General features: G+C 40.0%; 1 protein-coding gene across 2 annotated transcripts in view; it reads left to right on the plus strand.

The window, feature by feature from the left end:
* The window catches only part of kif3b (kinesin family member 3B), a 44,210-nt gene extending 25,392 nt beyond the window's left edge, over window positions 1-18,818 (plus strand). For both annotated transcript variants that reach the window (XM_070896194.1, XM_070896195.1), the window contains exons 4-9: window positions 1,131-1,253; window positions 3,293-3,411; window positions 4,164-4,280; window positions 13,507-13,612; window positions 13,854-14,041; window positions 15,324-18,818. In XM_070896194.1, the coding sequence (XP_070752295.1) occupies window positions 1,131-1,253; window positions 3,293-3,411; window positions 4,164-4,280; window positions 13,507-13,612; window positions 13,854-14,041; window positions 15,324-15,417 (747 nt within the window). In that variant the 3' untranslated portion in view covers window positions 15,418-18,818. The remainder of the gene's footprint in view (window positions 1-1,130; window positions 1,254-3,292; window positions 3,412-4,163; window positions 4,281-13,506; window positions 13,613-13,853; window positions 14,042-15,323) is intronic.
* The last annotated feature ends 242 nt before the right edge of the window (window positions 18,819-19,060 follow it).

A 19,060-nucleotide genomic window follows, 5' to 3' on the forward strand; every position in this document is an offset into this window, starting at 1 on the left:
TACATGTTGCTTAATTAAAAGGGAAATGGCCCATAATTGTATTCTGTGTCTATGGTCGAATTGGTGCTAGTCACATCATTCACTCAATTATGGAAAACAAACTTCGAGTAGGAGACAAGAATATTGTAGATCACACTAATGAACAGCAGAAGGTTCTGGAACAGAGATGTCAAAGTTCCTTTAAATGTGTTAGCCAAGTTTTTTGTCTTCCAAAATAAACTTAGTCATATCAAAATGAGTTATATAAAGATTATCACCAATTTTGATCTGATTGTTATGGGCTGTGAAAAATTGCTGAATATCATGTTATCAATGTGAAATTGTAATGTTTTAAATATTAAGTAATTTTACCACGTTTCTATTTTAAATTATGCATATTGTCCAAGTCTCACTAACTTTCAGCCTATTGCACCATATCGTTTTTGCTCTGATTACTGTACAGCACCTTCCTGGTGAGGTCTGGGTTTGGGGGAAGCGCTAGCACAGACCTGCCCTAGTGACACAAATTATCAATTTGGGCTTGCAGGGAAAGCAGTTCAATCTTTCTTCAGTCTGTCGATCACCCATTAACTGAGCAAAGTGATTGGTCACATGGTGCCAATCTTAGTGATTTCTCTCCTGATTGATCATTTTCAAGTGTCAGTTACTCTCATTTCCCCTCTCTATGAGGTTGCTGTTTCTCCTATTCTCCCTTTCTTCGCTGCCCAACCCCACAGACCAACACCCAGCCTCAGCTATCAATAAACACTGGCTGATATAATAGGAAGATGAAGATGGTAATAAATAAAGGTATTTGAGAGGAAATAGCAGTGGGGTGTTTGTGGGCCAAAAGTTTGTGATTTGAAAAACATTTTATCCACCATGCCATTACTGAAATAAAGTACCAGCTTTTGAAGTATTGAAGTAACTGGTTTTGGTCGCCTGTCCTAATATTTCCTGATGTGGTTCGATGTCAAACTTTGTTTAATAATGCGCCTGTAAAGCGCCTCGGAAAGTTTTACTGCATTAAAGGCGCTATATAAATATGAGTTATTGTTGTTGAAACATTCATGTACAATTTGAAAAGAGTGAAAACATTAAGAAAAGTTCTAAAATAATTTCCTCCTCTGTGCTGACTATTTTGTGTTCAGAAACGTCGGGAACGTGAGATGCAGCAGCAAATGGAGACTCAGGATGAAGAGACACTGGAGCTGAAGGAGACATACAGTTCCCTCCAGCAAGAAGTGGATGTTAAAACTAAGAAGCTGAAAAAGGTAACCTAGGTATCACTGTGGTTCACTGCTTCCAAGAAGAGTAATAAAATAATGGTGAAGTAGCTATAAAATGTTAAAATGTAAGTCTGTAGGAGTCAGTAGTTAATTGTGGTATCAGAAGTGTGCATGTAACCAGCAAGTTATTATGTCTGAGAATCGCCTACTATTTTAACAACAATTAGATTCTCATTATCTGAAGCTAATTGGCCAACAGCAAGTTACCAAAATGAAATTAAAGCATTAATTCAACATATCCAAGTAATTTTAGCACTTCAAAAGAAATTGGAGAGGAATGTCCTGTCACCAGAAAAAAAAGTTAGGTTGTGGTGCTTGCCTTTGGCGTACCATCAGATGACCCAGAGGAATAGGAGGGTATATGGTCAATCCGACTGCCCCATCCCACCCATAAGACATCCTAATCTCAAACATCGGGTTCTTGGCCAGCATCCTTTTAATGGTGGGTGTGTATGGAAGCAGTGACTCCACATTGCTGTCCTGCACCTTTTTAGCTGTTTGCTCAGAGCAGTATTGACTGAGACTTGCCTGCAGGTAGATCATTGACATCACAGCTATAGGCTCGCATTAGCTTGAGTAGAAATTTGAGGTATTGAAAGAAAAAAAATTACTTGTTTCACAAAATAGCCGACAAAAATGGTAACATCTATATTCCTACCCCATCTATTGTTCACCTACATTACAAACCACCAGGTTCTTTCCTCTACCTTCAGTGAAAATACCCAAACAGAGCTGTCAATATCTTTGTATCCCTCAATCCTCCTCATCAGGTATTAATCAAACTCCCTTTTAAAGGTTTCAATTGACTCCAAATCTAATACCTTCTCTGGGAGTCTGTTCTGACCACCCACTATCTTCTGGACAGGGAAAACATTTTTTCTGGTCTCGAACCTTGCAGAAGCTGTGAATTTTATACTTGTGTTCTCTATTTCTATGCTTATCTTCCAAGTTGAATAGCTTACTTATTTCAACCTTATCTATACCCTTCATTATTTTGAAGACTTGTATCATGTCTCACCTCCATCCTCTTCTCTGGTGAAAGTAATGTACAAACGTATGAAAAATTATGGACAGGAAAAGATCATCCAGCCTGTCCTACACAGATGTGATGTTTTGTGCATCACAATACATATGCTGAGGGGAACAAAATAGTCTCGTTTATTGTATAGTCAAGCTCCCTGTTCACCCTAGCTTTTGCTTCATGACATACTTTAGTCAGTTGAACCATTCTTCCTAACTTAGATCCCTACAGCTGAGAATTATCCTGGTCACTCTTCTCTGAACTTTTTCTAATGCATCAATAACTTTTTTGAGAGAGGGTGGCAAAAATTGCATTCATTAGTATCCTATTAATCTAAGCAATGTTAATACCGTTTATATTACAATGCAACTCAGTAACCAGTTTACTTTATTGATAACTGCTTCACACTGACTAGATATTTTCAGGGTATGATTACCGCTCACTTCCAAATTATTTTTCTTGTCATTTTCTGTCTGAAATTGAATTAGAAATAGAATTCTTTAATGTTGCATTATTTACTGTTCTTCTCATGATTTATAGCCACATTAAAATCCATCTGCTACATCTCAGTCCATTTGCATAGTTGGTGTAAGCCTCTCAGAAGTGAATCACCTTTCTACTAGTTAACTGCCCTATAAATTGTCCACAAGAGTTGTCATTTGCTAAGTGTTCTCTGGGACTATTGAGTTATGCTTCATGTTACAAGATATAATGAAACTCTTGTAATTGCACTATAATTGGTGCAATTTTTTTTGTTGTGTCCCTGAAGATGTTATGATAGAATAGACATTTAGTCACAAAGAAGGAAATTCATCTGCCAATTAGTGATTTTAGTATGATTAAAAATGTCACTAGATATGATTGTATTTTATGGTTAGAATTTATTTTTAAGTAAACCCTTTTTCAGAAACCAATGATTCTGTGCTAATCCACTGGCTATTTACAAGAGGTCTCTGACATTTTTTCATTTGTGTTCAGTAGTTTAAACAATTTCTTTTGTTAGTTATTTGCTAAGCTCCAGGCGGTAAAAGCTGAGATTCATGATCTGCAAGAGGAACACATCAAAGAACGACAAGAGCTGGAACAAACACAGAATGAACTAACCAGGGAACTTAAACTTAAGTACGTACCCAGTATTGGAGAAGAAAAAATAGGTAAAATAAATACGAAAGGTATCAAAATAGTTAAAGAAGGGGGTTTAAAATTCTTCCAATAAATCATCAGTTGCTTATAATAGGTTTGTTTTCTTGATGCATGCTATTTGATAGGAAAATGTTTTGATCTATAGAAACTGAATTATTACACCGATGTTGAGCATTTAAATAAGACCATGTATGCTTTTGATAGCTTTTGCATTTGTTACATTAACTTTTTAAGTTAAAAGGAAAGTTTGAGAAAGTTGGATTTGTTTTCTTTGGAAAAGAACACTTTTTGCAAGTATCTAAAGGAAGTTTTCAAAATGGTGCTGGAATTTGACATTGATCCAGGCAAATTGTTCACGATAGTAAAAGGTTTAAATATCAAGTAACAAGTTTGGGGAAAAAAGTAAATTACGAGTATGGAAGGAAGCTGGACAGAACTTCTTCACCTTAAGGATAATAGGGTTGAGAAATAGGTTATCTGACAAATTAGGAGGTGAGTCAATTGCAAAAAGTTTTTAATCCTCTTCCCCCCCCCCCCCCCCACAAAAAAATAGTATTCACTGGTGATAGCTTTGTAATGAAGAAATCTAGTGAGAGTGATCTTGCCAGACACTTGGATAGATAGATTCTTGCTATTATTCGTGGGTACTGAAAGGAAAATGATACAGGCTTGAAGTTTATCTTTCACATAGGTTTGAACAAAAACATCTGCTTATTTTGTTTTATTTTAAGGCACCTTGTAATTGAGAACTTCATACCTTTGGAAGAAAAGAATAAAATAATGAACAGAGCTTATTTTGATGAAGAGGAGGACCAGTGGAAGACCCAGCCAATTACACGAATTGAAGGGTGTGGTACAGTATTCATGCATGCATACATTTACATTGTATTTCCAGCACAGAAACATGCTATTCGGCCCAACTGATCTGTGTCGGTGTTTTTGCTCCAGACGAGCCTCCTCCCACCATACTTCATCTGACCCGATCTGAAATTTTTTATATTCCTTTCACCCACATCATTATCATAGGCAGTCCCTCGGAATCGAGGAAGACTTGCTTCCACTCTAAAAAAAATTAGTCCTTCGGTGGCTGAACAGTTCAATACAAGAGCCACAGTCCCTGTCACAGGTGGGACAGATAGTCGTTGAGGGTAAGGGAGGGTAGGACAGATTTGCCTCACGCGCTTTCCGCTGTCTGCGCTTGATTTCTACATGCTCTCAGCGATGAGACTCGAGGTGCTCAGCGCCCTCCCAGATGTACTTCCTCCACTTAGGGCGGTCTTTGGCCAAGGACTCTCAGGTGTCAGTGGGGATATTGCACTTTATCAGGGAGGCTTTGAGGGTGTCCTTGTAACATTTCCTCTGCCCACCTTTGGCTTGTTTGCCGTGAAGGAGTTCCGAGTAGAGCGCTTGCTTTGGGAGTTTCGTGTCTGGAATGTAAACAATGTGGCCTGCCCAGCGGAACTGATCAAGTGTGGTCAGTGCTTCAATGCTGGGGATGTTGGCCTGGTCAAGGACACTAACGTTGGTGCATCTGTCCTCCCAGGGGATTTGCAGGACTTAATGTGCTTACCTAGCCACACCTTAAAGGCATCTACGAGCTATCCCTTAAAGGCATCTATGCCTAGTTTATGACTAGTTTAGCTCTCCTTTCCCCCCCACCCCCACCCCCACCCCCACCCCCATTCAATCTTAAATGTCCCTATCTTTTCTGATCTCTTCTAATATCAAATCCTGTTCTTCCCCCCCGCCCCCCTTGTTAGTCTCACTGGTGAATACTGAGGCAAAGTAATTATTCAATACTTCTGCTATTTCACTGTCATTACCTGTGAGTTTGACTTGTGCATCGCTTAGTGGATCTATCCCGCTTTTCATTTTGTTATGTGTCTGTAGAATTTAGTACTATTTATTATATTCCTTGATAATTTCATTTCATTTTATACCCTCGATCGGGTCCCTCCTTAACCCCCTCTATCCCATTTAATATTTTATACGCCTTGATTGGGTCCCTCATAAACCCCTTCTATCCTATATAATATCATACCCTTGATCATGTTCTTCCTTCTCTCTAGACTAAATGCCTTGGACTCCTCAAAATTGATCCCATAGACAAATGCCCTGTTCAGCTGCACCATACTTGCATGGTCAAGACAAATGTATCCTATGGTTTAATAATTAAATGAAAGCAAATGAATACAGTATATCCTATTCATTTTCTTATAATTGAGAGTGGCAACATGTAGATTGAGAAAGTTTGCCTATGACAATACCTAACTTAGTAACAGACATCCAGCTCTTTCAAAATCACATCTGAGCTGTGCAGAGACAAAAGTGGTTGGCAAAGCTGGTAGCAGAGTGTAAATTCTCAAGAATATGCAGTCTTGTTACTTTTGGTAACTTCAAGCTTATGCAAAAGCCGAATCCGCCATGGATAGAAAATTTTAGCTCAGCAGGCTGCAGAGAAAAATCCATCTCTTCTTCTTGGGCTCAGCACTAGAGTAGTTAGTCACTTAAATTAGATTTCCATATTCATTCTTCGACTTTGGCTGCACATCAATGTACTGCATCAATTCCAAAGATTATACAGCATACCAGTGGCGAAACCTTAAACATTGCTGTTCCTGCCTGCGGAACTCTCTCTCACATAGTTTCTATGCCTGAAACTCAGTCCCTGAAACACAGAACTTTGAATCAATTGGATCATGGAAAATCTCTAACTTATCCTTGATACCTTGGTACAGATACTGCAGGTGCAATTTTGAGAGATACCAGCCCTCACATCTTGTTATACCATTTAGTGTCTTTATTAAAAGTACATTTAAGAATACTTGTAAATGCCTTTTATTTTGTAGAGTATCCACCAAATCTTTTGCTGTATTAGGTATTATGATCCTTGGATTCTTTGGGCTGATTTTAATCTGCTTTGTGCCTGGGGATACACTTATTTCCCAAATGCAAAGCAGAGGAAAAAGGAGCAGGGATCTTTGGCACTGGGATTTCTGACTCCTTTTAAGGTATGCATGCTTTTCCCATGGGAGGGGTGGTGAAAGTTGCAAGTGGTATGGATTATCACCACAAGTGGTGTGGCGTCGCCTCTCATCTCATTTTCCTGGGTCACTACTTGGAAAATTCCCAAATGGAGGGGTACCTCCAGCAAGTGGAAATTAGTGCTTGTACCAAGCATTCATAGAGGTACCCAACATCCTCAGAAAATGCTGTTTTTGGACATAGCTATAGGTGGATAGTGTAGAAACATAGAAAATAGGTGCAGGAGCAGGCCATTCAGCCCTTCTAGCCTGCACCGCCATTCAACGAGTTCATGGCTGAACATGAAACTTCAGTACCCACTTCCTGCTTTCACGCCATACCCCTTGATCCCCCGAGTAGTAAGGACTTCATCTAACTCCCTTTTGAATATATTTAGTGAATTGGCCTCAACTACTTCCCGTGGTAGAGAATTCCACAGGTTCACCACTCTCTGGGTGAAGAAGTTTCTCCTTATCTCGGTCCTAAATGGCTTACCCCTTATCCTTAGACTGTGACCCCTGGTTCTGGACTTCCCCAACATTGGGAACATTCTTCCTGCATCCAACCTGTCCAAACCCGTCAGAATTTTAAACGTTTCTATGAGGTCCCCTCTCACTCTTCTGAACTCCAGTGAATACAAGCCCAGTTGATTCAGTCTTTCTTGATAGGTCAGTCCCACCATCCCGGGAATCAGTCTGGTGAATCTTCGCTGCACTCCCTCAACAGCAAGTATGTCCTTCCTCAAGTTAGGAGACCAAAACTGTACACAATACTCCAGGTGTGGCCTCACCAAGGCCCTGTACAACTGTAGCAACACCTCCCTGCCCCTGTACTCAAATCCCCTCGCTATGAAGGCCAACATGCCATTTGCTTTCTTAACCGCCTGCTGTACCTGCATGCCAACCTTCAATGACTGATGTACCATGACACCCAGGTCTCGTTGCACCTTCCCTTTTCCTAATCTGTCACCATTCAGATAATAGTCTGTCTCTCTGTTTTTACCACCAAAGTGGATAACCTCACATTTATCCACATTATACTTCATCTGCCACGCATTTGCCCACTCACCTAACCTATCCAAGTCACTCTGTAGACTCATAGCATCCTCCTCGCAGCTCACACTGCCACCCAACTTAGTGTCATCCGCAAATTTGGAGATACTACATTTAATCCCTTCGTCTAAATCATTAATGTATAATGTAAACAGCTGGGGCCCCAGCACAGAACCCTGCGGTACCCCACTAGTCACTGCCTGCCATTCCGAAAAGTACCCATTTACTCCTACTCTTTGCTTCCTGTCTGACAACCAGTTCTCAATCCACGTCAGCACACTACCCCCAATCCCATGTGCTTTAACTTTGCACATTAATCTCCTGTGTGGGACCTTGTCGAAAGCCTTCTGAAAGTCCAAATATACCACATCAACTGGTACTCCTTTGTCCACTTTATTGGAAACATCCTCAAAAAATTCCAGAAGATTTGTCAAGCATGATCTCCCTTTTACAAATCCATGCTGACTTGGACCTATCATGTCACCATTTTCCAAATGCGCTGCTATGACATCCTTAATAATTGATTCCATCATTTTACCCACTACTGAGGTCAGGCTGACCGGTCTATAATTCCCTGCTTTCTCTCTCCCTCCTTTTTTAAAAAGTGGGGTTACATTGGCTACCCTCCACTCGATAGGAACTGATCCAGAGTCAATGGAATGTTGGAAAATGACTGTCAATGCATCCGCTATTTCCAAGGCCACCTCCTTAAGTACTCTGGGATGCAGTCCATCAGGCCCTGGGGATTTATCGGCCTTCAATCCCATCAATTTCCCCAACACAATTTCCCGACTAATAAAGATTTCCCTCAGTTCCTCCTCCTTAATAGACCCTCTGACCACTTTTATATCCGGAAGGTTGTTTGTGTCCTCCTTAGTGAATACTGAACCAAAGTACTTGTTCAATTGGTCTGCCATTTCTTTGTTCCCCGTTATGACTTCCCCTGATTCTGACTGCAGGGGACCTACGTTTGTCTTTACTAACCTCTTTCTCTTTACATACCTATAGAAACTTTTGCAATCCGCCTTAATGTTCCCTGCAAGCTTCTTCTCGTACTCCATTTTCCCTACCCTAATCAAACCCTTTGTCCTCCTCTGCTGAATTCTAAATTTCTCCCAGTCCCCAGGTTCGCTGCTATTTCTGGCCAATTTGTATGCCACTTCCTTGGCTTTAATACTATCCCTGATTTCCCTAGATAGCCACGGTTGAGCCACCTTCCCTTTTTTATTTTTACGCCAGACAGGAATGTACAATTGTTGTAATTCATCCATGCGTTCTCTAAATGTCTGCCATTGCCCATCCACAGTCAACCCCTTAAGTATCATTAGCCAATCTATCTTAGCCAATTCATGCCTCATACCTTCAAAGTTACCCTTCTTTAAGTTCTGGACCATGGTCTCTGAATTAACTGTTTCATTCTCCATCCTAATGCAGAATTCCACCATATTATGGTCACTCTTCCCCAAGGGGCCTCGCACAATGAGATTGCTAATTAATCCTCTCTCATTACACAACACCCAGTCTAAGATGGCCTCCCCCCTAGTTGGTTCCTCGACATATTGGTCTAGAAAACCATCCCTTATGCATTCCAGGAAATCCTCCTCCACCGTATTGCTTCCAGTTTGGCTAGCCCAATCTATGTGCATAATAAAGTCACCCATTATAACTGCTGCACCTTTATTGCATGCACTCCTAATTTCCTGTTTGATGCCCTCCCCAACATCACTACTACTGTTTGGAGGTCTGTACACAACTCCCACTAACGATTTTTGCCCTTTAGTGTTCTGCAGCTCTACCCATATAGATTCCACATCATCCAAGCTAATGTCTTTCCTAACTATTGCATTAATCTCCTCTTTAACCAGCAATGCTACCCCACCTCCTTTTCCTTTTATTCTATCCTTCCTGAATGTTGAATACCCCTGGATGTTGAGTTCCCAGCCCTGATCATCCTGGAGCCACGTCTCCGTAATCCCAATCACATCATATTTGTTAACATCTATTTGCACAATTAATTCATCCACCTTATTGCGGATACTCCTTGCATTAAGACACAAAGCCTTCAGGCTTGTTTTTTTAACACCCTTTGTCCTTTTAGAATTTTGCTGTACAGTGGCCCTTTTTGTTCTTTGCCTTGGTTTTCTCTGCCCTCCACTTTTCCTCATCTCCTTTCTGTCTTTTGCTTTTGCCTCCTTTTTGTCTCCCTCTGTCTCCCTGTATAGGTTCCCATCCCCCTGCAATATTAGTTTAACTCCTCCCCAACAGCACTAGCAAACACTCCCCCTAGGACATTGGTTCCGGACCTGCCCAGGTGCAGACCGTCCGGTTTGTACTGGTCCCACCTCCCCCAGAACCGGTTCCAATGCCCCAAGAATTTGAATCCCTCCCTGCTGCACCACTGCTCAAGCCATGTATTCATCTGCGCTATCCTGCGATTCCTACTCTGACTAGCACGTGGCACTGGTAGCAATCCCGAGATTACTACTTTTGAGGTCCTACTTTTTAATTTAGCTCCTAGCTCCTTAAATTCTTTTCGTAGGACCTCATCCCTTTTTTTAACCTATGTCGTTGGTACCAATGTGCACCACGACAACTGGCTGTTCTCCCTCCCATTTCAGAATGTCCTGCACCCGCTCCGAGACATCCTTGACCCTTGCACCAGGGAGGCAACATACCATCCTGGAGTCTCGGTTGCGTCCGCAGAAACGCCTATCTATTCCCCTCACCATCGAATCCCCTATCACTATCGCGCTCCCACTCTTTTTCCTGCCCTCCTTTGCAGCAGAGCCACCTACGGTGCCATGAACTTGGCTGCTGCTGCCCTCCCCTGATGAGTCATCCTCCCCAACAGTACTCAAAGCAGTGTATCTGTTTTGCAGGGGGATGACCACAGGGGACTCCTGCACTATCTTTCTTGCACTGCTCTTCCTGTTGGTCTTCCATTCCCTATCTGGCTGTGGACCCTTCTCCTGCGGTAAGACCAACTCACTACACGTGATACTCACGTCATTCTCAGCATCGTGGATGCTCCAGAGTGAATCCACCTTCAGCTCCAATTCCGCAACGCGGACCGTCAAGAGCTCGAGGCGGATACACTTCCCACACACGTAGTCGTCAGGGACACCGGAAGTGTCCCCGAGTTCCCACATGGTACAGGAGGAGCATATCACATGACCGAGCTCTCCTGCCATGTCTTAACCTTAGATACCCTTAAATTGGTAATAACAATGTTATAGTTCACTTACTGATATAAAAAATAAAAGAAAAGCTACTCACCAATCACCAGCCAATCACTTACCCCATTGGCTGTGACGTCACTTTTTGATTACTTTCTACTTTTATTTTGCTTTCTCTCCCGCTGTAGCTGCACCAGTATGCTTTTGACAGGTCGCTCCCCTCTCACCAACTGCCGCTGGCTCTCGATCTCCCGCTGGGCTTTTGACAGGTCGCTCCCCTCTCACCAACTGCCGCTGGCTCTCGATCTCCCGCTGGGCTTTTGACAGGTCGCTCCCCTCTCACCAACTGCCGCTGGCTCTCGATCTCCCGCTGGGCTTTTGACAGGTCGCTCCCCTCTCACCAACTGCCGCTGGCTCGATCTCCCGCTGGGCTTTTGACAGGTCGCTCCCCTCTCACCAACTGCCGCTGGTAGATATCCGGTTCATTCAGCATTGTTGGAATCAAAGTTTTATACACATCTATATATTATATATTAATTTTACTATGAGCACATTTCGTATCCACAAACCTTGCTTCCTGTTGTCACCTGTTGGGGGAGAGAGGGAAGGCTTCTTTTCCCACGAGCGGGCCCACTGATATAGAGGGTCGACGCTCGCCCCAGCCCACGTAACAATTCTCGAAGTTAGCAGACAGAGACGGATGGCAAAGTATAACGATCTTTATTTCGAACGTCCGGGAACAACCCGCATCACAGCCGCCTATGAGTGGGGATGCTCCCCGAACAGCACAATCATACAACTTTTATACATTTCAAAAACCCCTCTGTTCCCGGACAAGACCTCCCTAGATCTCTAATTGGACTACCTTAACAGCGCTACTTCCCTAATTGGACTGCCTTATCAGTACTACTCCGGATTGACAGGTCATGAGCTCTGACTGACAGGCCATGATCTCGTGACCATCTTAGACCGTTCCCAGAATGGTATCATTACATTGGGATTTGTTATACATTTCCTTTGGTGCCATGAAGTCTCTCTCTGGTCTCTTCTCACCGCCTTATCAGCGGTCTGTTTAGGTTCTCTCCTATTGACATTCCATGTTGGAATACTATCTGGTATCCCAACCCATAACAGTACCTTCTGGAGCCTTGGAGCTGGAATGTACAAGGCGTGAGAAGAGATACAAGGCGTGAGAAGAAAAGCCTTTACCTCCTTATGCAGGGACCAGCACTTTAATCCTTGTCCCACTGGTACCTCTAATGCCAAATTTCTCTTGCATCACCCTTATTGGGTCAGACTGTTGTACCTGTATCAACTTTTCCTATTGTGATTTCTCATTTAATCTTCCGATGCCACATTTCACTGTCACGGTTTGTTGATGATGCAATCGAATTACTCTATGCTTTTGCAAACCAGTTTTATCTGCCTTTTTCTTCTCAGTAACTGAAATTTTGAGGTCGAAATAGGGTTTTAAACATAACAAAATTAACAAATTACATATTTCACAGTAACACATGATTAAATTTATCCATCTAATTGTTTGAAAGTGAAACAAACATGATGAACAGTACTAATTACATGCCTATTGTAGCTCTAATTGTTAAAATTATACTGTATAAACGACAACTGGTGCATCTTGCATATATTATTTGCTATAGATTTTCAGCTTTCAAAATGGTACGGATTAAAAAAGAAACGGATATAGAAAAAAAAGGCCACTTGCAGTTTTCACAATAACTGACAGCCTCAGAAGTCTGAATACCATTTAATAAAGATGGAATTTGCCTTATTGATTTGAATAAATCAGTGGCCTTGATGTTAGGCACTACATGGCATAAACACTCCTATTATAAAAACACAAAATCTGGACTCACTGGAATGTTGTAATAAATAAAGATTAAATAAAAATGGTAAAGTCTATGGGCCCGACTTTGGTGCTTACCGATGGTCCGCCGAGTTCCCGGTGGTATTGCGGCGGTCCGTTTTTCACCGTCGGCAGACCACCGAGACGTGAAGCCTCAACTTTGGTCATCTTCTTTTCGGCGGTCTGCCAACGTTGTGCGAGCGTTGCGTAGCAGGCAGTCTAGCAGAATGGAGTCGAGCCGGAGAAAGGCTTTCCTCGATCGCACTGTGCATGCGCAAATTTTTTTTTTTCCAAACTTGTATTTTGCCACAATTTTGAAGGTCAAGGATCACCACATGTGCAGAGAGTGGCCGTGAGGAGAGACAGTGAGAAGGAGCAGTGAGGCACTCGAAGGCTGCTGCTGCACTCCAAAAAGCCGCCTTTGTTTTAAACTGACTATTTAAAGCCACTTACTCCAACATCAGTGTTCACCAAATGGTGCTGCTTCTCTCTGGTGTTCCCGATTTTTCACGATTTCTCCCCATTTTTAAATAAACAAAATAACCTCCAGAAATCCTTCTTTCCCTCCAAAAAGCGCCTTTCCTTTAAAATTGACTTTTTTTCCTGTGACTACCACTGCAGTGCTCTGCTCCAATGCTCCTGCCGATGTCCAAATGAATGCACCGTGCATTACCACCCACTTTACTAAGTATAAAAGCCCGCTTTCCAGAACAGTATGCTTCAGGGTGGTAAGTCGGCGGTGAGTGACCAATGTTGGAGTTTTCGGCAGTATGTCGGGTCTTCAGTGTCGGCGGTTTGTCAGTCACCAAAGTTGCACCAGGCGGTAGGGCAGCTGCTTTTCCACAAAACTTCCAATTCTCGGTGGTATGCGGGCGTTCTGCGGGCGGTATGCCCACCAAAGTCGGGCCCTATATAATCTCTTTGATTATTTGAATATTTTTCACCTTATGCCTTCTAGCAATCAGCAGATGATGAAGCGACCAGTATCAGCAATTGGATACGAGAGACCGCTTAGTAGCTATGCAAAAATGGCTTTGATATCAAGATCAGACCCCAGATACAGGGTGAGTAAATTAGACTATAAATTGTAACTCTTCCTTGTTTTATGAACTGTGCTGCTAAAATATTGCTTAGTCAGTATTCACTTGAGTATATTAAAATGTGCAAAGCTGAATTGCACACATCGGTGCCCTGTGGGTGCGATACTTATGCATACACAGTAATGCTCAGTAGTTTATTCTGCTGCTGTCATCATGGAGTGTGATTGGTTTATTGATTCAGTTCTATATTCTTATTCACATGTAGGCTGAAAACATCTTGCTATTAGAACTGGACATGCCCAGCCGAACTACTCGGGACTATGAGGGCCCAGCCATTGCTCCAAAGGTACAGGCTGCACTGGAAGCTGCTCTGCAGGATGAAGATGAGCTTCAAGTCGATGCCTCCACATTTGATCCTCTAAGAAGTGACAGTGCTAGAAAATCAAAATCCAGGTAACTGCAGAAAGAGTCTTAATTCACAGTACACTTTGTATTTTTAAACAAATAATTATTTTTCTCATTATTATAAAATGTATCTTAACTGAATCAGATCGTATGGATTCAAATTTGAACAGGATAGTGAGCTTGAAATCTCAACATTTTAAATGAGCATAATGTACATAATTGGCAGATAATTAGACAGGCTTCATGTATGGCTGTCCTTTTGAAATGTTTCATCTTTAATTTGCAAACTGAGTAATAAAACTATTGAGTAGGTTTATTCCTATAATAAACAAACTACACTTTAATTATCTATATTTAACAACCTTGCACCTGCATGTACTTCCTGTCGACTTTTCTCATTGTAAAGTTCTTGTGTCCACATTTATTATAGAAGCTCCCTGTGTAAACTTGCACACTAAGTAATTACAACCTCCCCAACGTCTCTTTTCCCCCGCCCCGCCCCCAGTGAAGATGCTGCAACACCACCATTATTGTGTGACAAAGTTCTGTCAATTCTATTATAAATGTGGACATAGAAATTTATCAGAAATATAAAAATAAGGGCAGAAAGTATGAATTTAAAATTACGTCTGGTTCAAATATTCATCAGCCTCTAACTGCTTCACTTGAAGACTATGCTTCACGGACGATTGATTTGTGTTAATTATTAACCAAAAATGTACACACTTCAGTTCTGCTCAGCCTTTCCGGGTCCTCCTTCTGTTTATTTTTAAACTTTAACTTTATTCCTTTTCTTCTCTACTTAATTATCAAAACCTCTAAATGTATTTGTTCATTTTGGAAGTGGGAGAATGTCTTTAAAAAAAAAATGGGATCTGATCAACTTTAAAAAAAAAAACTATATCTAAAAACCATTTATTTTAAAAACTGATAGATTTACTTGTGCAAAAAATGCAACCAGGTCAATCTCTGACCAATTTTATTGGTTTGGGCCGCCAATACAGTATGAATGCTGGAGGTCCTTAAAGAAATAATGCACATGAATAAACTAGTCATATGCACTGATGGTCATATTTATTATTGTGAATAGAAGCTGTTAATATTTTATATAACAAACTTTAAAATTTGTATGAAATTGAAGAGTTGCAGTGGTTGTTCACTATTGGTACTTGTTCATGGACACGTGTTTCTGTATATTTTAGACTGATCCTGTGTTTACTGTTTTATGCTTCTCAAATTACTGGGTGGGGGGAGGTGGGGGAGGATTACACATTATTGTTGAAGAATTTGTTTTGCTAAATGTAACTGAAATTATATTTGTTGTCTTCAGCAGGCCCAAAACTGGGAAAAAAATGGGCCCGTCCTCTTCAGCTGGGTCTGGAACCCAGCTCTACCCACAGTCTCGTGGCCTTGTTCCCAAGTAAACCTATTCTCAAGAAGATATAATAACTTGTCAGCAGGGAGAAAAAATGGAGACGAGTAAATTTCATCTCCTGGTCTCGTTTCAGTCTGACCTCTCGCAGATCAGAAATATAGTTTGGATTGAGATTAAATTTACATTTGTGTTCTGTTTTTACAGTGTAAACCACGCCACTCCCAGACAAAAACTGCACTTCCTCTGTACCCACTACTCTTAATTTGACAAAATTGTTTCATAATATAACCCAAGTGGATAGTGCCACTGCTTGCTGCTATGGAAACACATTATCCTATATATATCAAACAAATACCTCATATTTTACGAGGAAATTTATTGTATTTAAAGATTTCTTGAAAATTATACATAGCTTTACTGTCTTTAATTTATTAGATTTTCTTGTTGGAAAGCTGAATGTAGATAGAATAGATTTGAACATTTGTTACTGTATAGTTGGTATTTTTCATACACATTTTTTATTACTGTTAAACTTTAATGTTAAATGTTTAATATGATTTTTTTTTTCCAGACCTTAATATAGAACATGCAGTAAGAAACAATGAAGCTGGCCAGTGGTCTGACATTATAAGATACAGTTAGTAATTGTTGCCGACTTAGGGGATAGTTCTGGGTCGTCCAGCATCAACCTAATTTGTATTCATCTACATCAGCCTCATAAAGACTGAATGTAACTCCTCTAAAACATTTTTTTTTAAAGTACCAATCACAAACATTTTAACCAGGCTGTAAATGTGGCAAGTGACTTCAGCAGAGATGTCATCCAGGAATAAATGTGCTTTTAACTTCCTTGAACTTTCTGCCAGTCTTTTTACGTCATTGATTCCAATTCTAAATAACACTTGTACACCAACTTATAAACAAAACTTCCTGTAATAATATTTTAAAGGTCCATCTTCAGATTAGCACATCAGTGTCCTGACTCAAAATCTGACCTTGCCAAAGTGTCTCAGTACTTCTGGTCACATCTGGGCTTGATGAAATGTTACTGTCGCATGGAGCCACATTTTTCTTGTAACAACAAAGTCCATTTAGTTACTAGTGTGCAGCAAATGATACGCATCACTCATTTTAGGAATCCTCGAGTAGGGAAATATAAACAGTTATTTTGAGTTGAGCCTGTCAACATGGAGTCTTGTTTGACAAAATCACTAATCAGAAATCGTGCATACTAATTTCCATTGCCGATTCTCTGATCTGTGATTCTTTAAGAAAAGCAGTGCATTAAAAATGGAGCTTTGCAAAATTTCCCCCAAATATGCATCACAGTTGGGGTCGGTTTGGGTGTAAGTTTAAAGGGGTGCATTTTAGGTAGGTATCTTAAAAAGATATGCATTTTTGCAGTTTAAGCTTTTATTGCAATGTTTGGCTTGTTTAAAAGCACAATGCCTGACTGATCTTTACATTACAGGTCAAATAACATTGTAGCATCAAAAATCAACTGAAACATTTGGCATATGAAAGGAATGATTGAGTGTTTAATTGGGTGCTGAGAAGCAAATGACCACAATTTAAAAAAATATTAAAGCCAGAGGGAAATGTTAAAATTCTTACATGTGACTGGACTTCTGTTGTATCGTGGAGAGAATATTCTTTTTTATTGCTTCTCTCCCAAAACATTGTGCATTAATATTGAATATATAAGATGATAGTAAAAGAAAACTTCTTAAATTTGATATTACTCATTCCTCAGGAGTGCTCACCCGTTCTAGCGGGGCTGTAAGTCCACTTCAATTTAAACAATATCCTCATAATTAAGGCATTTGCTTCACAGTTTCAACTTGAAAGTGTGGGCACCTTTGCGCACGGTTTGTTCCATGGCACCTTATATTCGCAGTCTGCAGCATAATAAAATCAGTACAGGTAGAAAGTGGCCATCTTTCCATTATATGCTCAAAATGAATTCCTGAATTTATATATTTGTTTAAAATTCTTGTAATGGCATTGGTCACGGGCTGTCTTTTTTAAGTACATTTTGTTGGACATTTTAACAGTTTCATTGTTATTTTCCACACCCCAGTATCAATGATAATTGGGTCAAGAGACGTTCTCTCATGCTGGCTTTAGAGGATTTAGAGTGTATGTTTACAGTGTTCCAGCAGGAGATCTTAAAATGTGGAGTTTGTTTTTTTTGTCTCTTAATCAAACTTCTTTTATGAAGTCAGCTTTCAATGGCGAAAGCATTATTCATAAAGAAACAAACAAAGAAAATGTTTGTTTTAAAACTAGATTAAATTTTCCAGAGAAACCCCTTCTGTTTAAATGACCATCTTTTAGTTAGTGGGGGGGGGGGGGGAGAGCAAAACAGCTTTGTGAAGTTGAAACCGTTTTCCTAAATATTGCCTCCTATTTCAAATAGTAAAGGGGAGATTTAAGTGACCAAATTCTTAGCATAAATAATTCTAATGAGAATTACTTACTGTTTTGCGTTAAATTAAAAAGTTAGCATAGGAAATTCCAAGTAAAGTGGAAGGTGATTAATATACCTGTCATGTTTTATATTACCATTTTCACTGAGCAGTGCCTGTAAAAATATATATGAGGCATTAGTGTTGAATTATACTATTGATCCACTAATATTTCAATTGTGTTCATTTAATCCTAATAAAACATGTTAAAATTTTGTTCTACAATTAATGCAATTTTGGGTTGGTTAGCAAAAATTTGAGTCACTAGCTGCTATTCGGAAGCATAAATGTAGTTTAGAGATCTGATTATGGGAATCCCACAGCAATGGTTATTTTCTGATTCTCTTACAACGCCCTGTGTCAACTTCTGGATGCCATGGGATTCTGTCATAAATTATATGCTGTGATATCTGGTTTCCAACTCTCCAGTGTATGTTGACTTTTAGGTTACCAAATTGGTGTAAATCCCAATAAACATTTTTTTCTCTTTTGTTTGCAACAAAAAGCTGGAGTTTCTTCCGGAAATATCCAGCGATTCTGGAATAAGAACAAAAGTTATTATGATATCAGCTGCTAGAAAAAAGTAGTCTTAGAATATTGAAGCAAAAGTGAATGGCCAAAACTTCAGTAAGCACTGCACTTTCAACAACAAAAAACCCTGAAGTTTTTCATTTAAACCAGTGTCAACATAATCCTGCATGTCGCCTAATTTTTATGAAATGCATATTCTAAATGAAGACTGTCCAGAGCAAGAGTCTATATAATTGACTGCATATGTTGGAAGAATACACAAAATCTACCATACAGTACAGAATTTTGTGTGTACCAAATTTCAAACAAAGTATTGTTATTTAAATGATATAAATTTAAATTATCTCTGCAACTTATAACAGCCTGTACTTAATCAACATTTAAAAACATCCCTTCTGTTTGTTAATGTACAATGCAATGCACCCTGTAAATGATTTTAAATAAACTTTCTGAAGCAGTTACAACTTAATCTTCCATGAGTTTATCTTTTTGCACCCGTGTATAGCTTTTCAGTGCATGCGACTAAATTGCATTTTATTCGCTGTTTTTCATTTGGTGTTCAGCCTGTCATTTCTTTCATTTAAAAACAAATCAATTGATTGTAAAGCACTTTGGAACAACCTGAGAACATATAAGAAGCTACATAAATGTAAATTCCTTAAACAGTAACAAACTGCCAAGTTAAAATTTGGA

The sequence above is a fragment of the Pristiophorus japonicus genome, chromosome 12, assembly GCF_044704955.1.
Source record: "Pristiophorus japonicus isolate sPriJap1 chromosome 12, sPriJap1.hap1, whole genome shotgun sequence".
Taxonomy (NCBI): Eukaryota; Metazoa; Chordata; class Chondrichthyes; family Pristiophoridae; genus Pristiophorus; species Pristiophorus japonicus.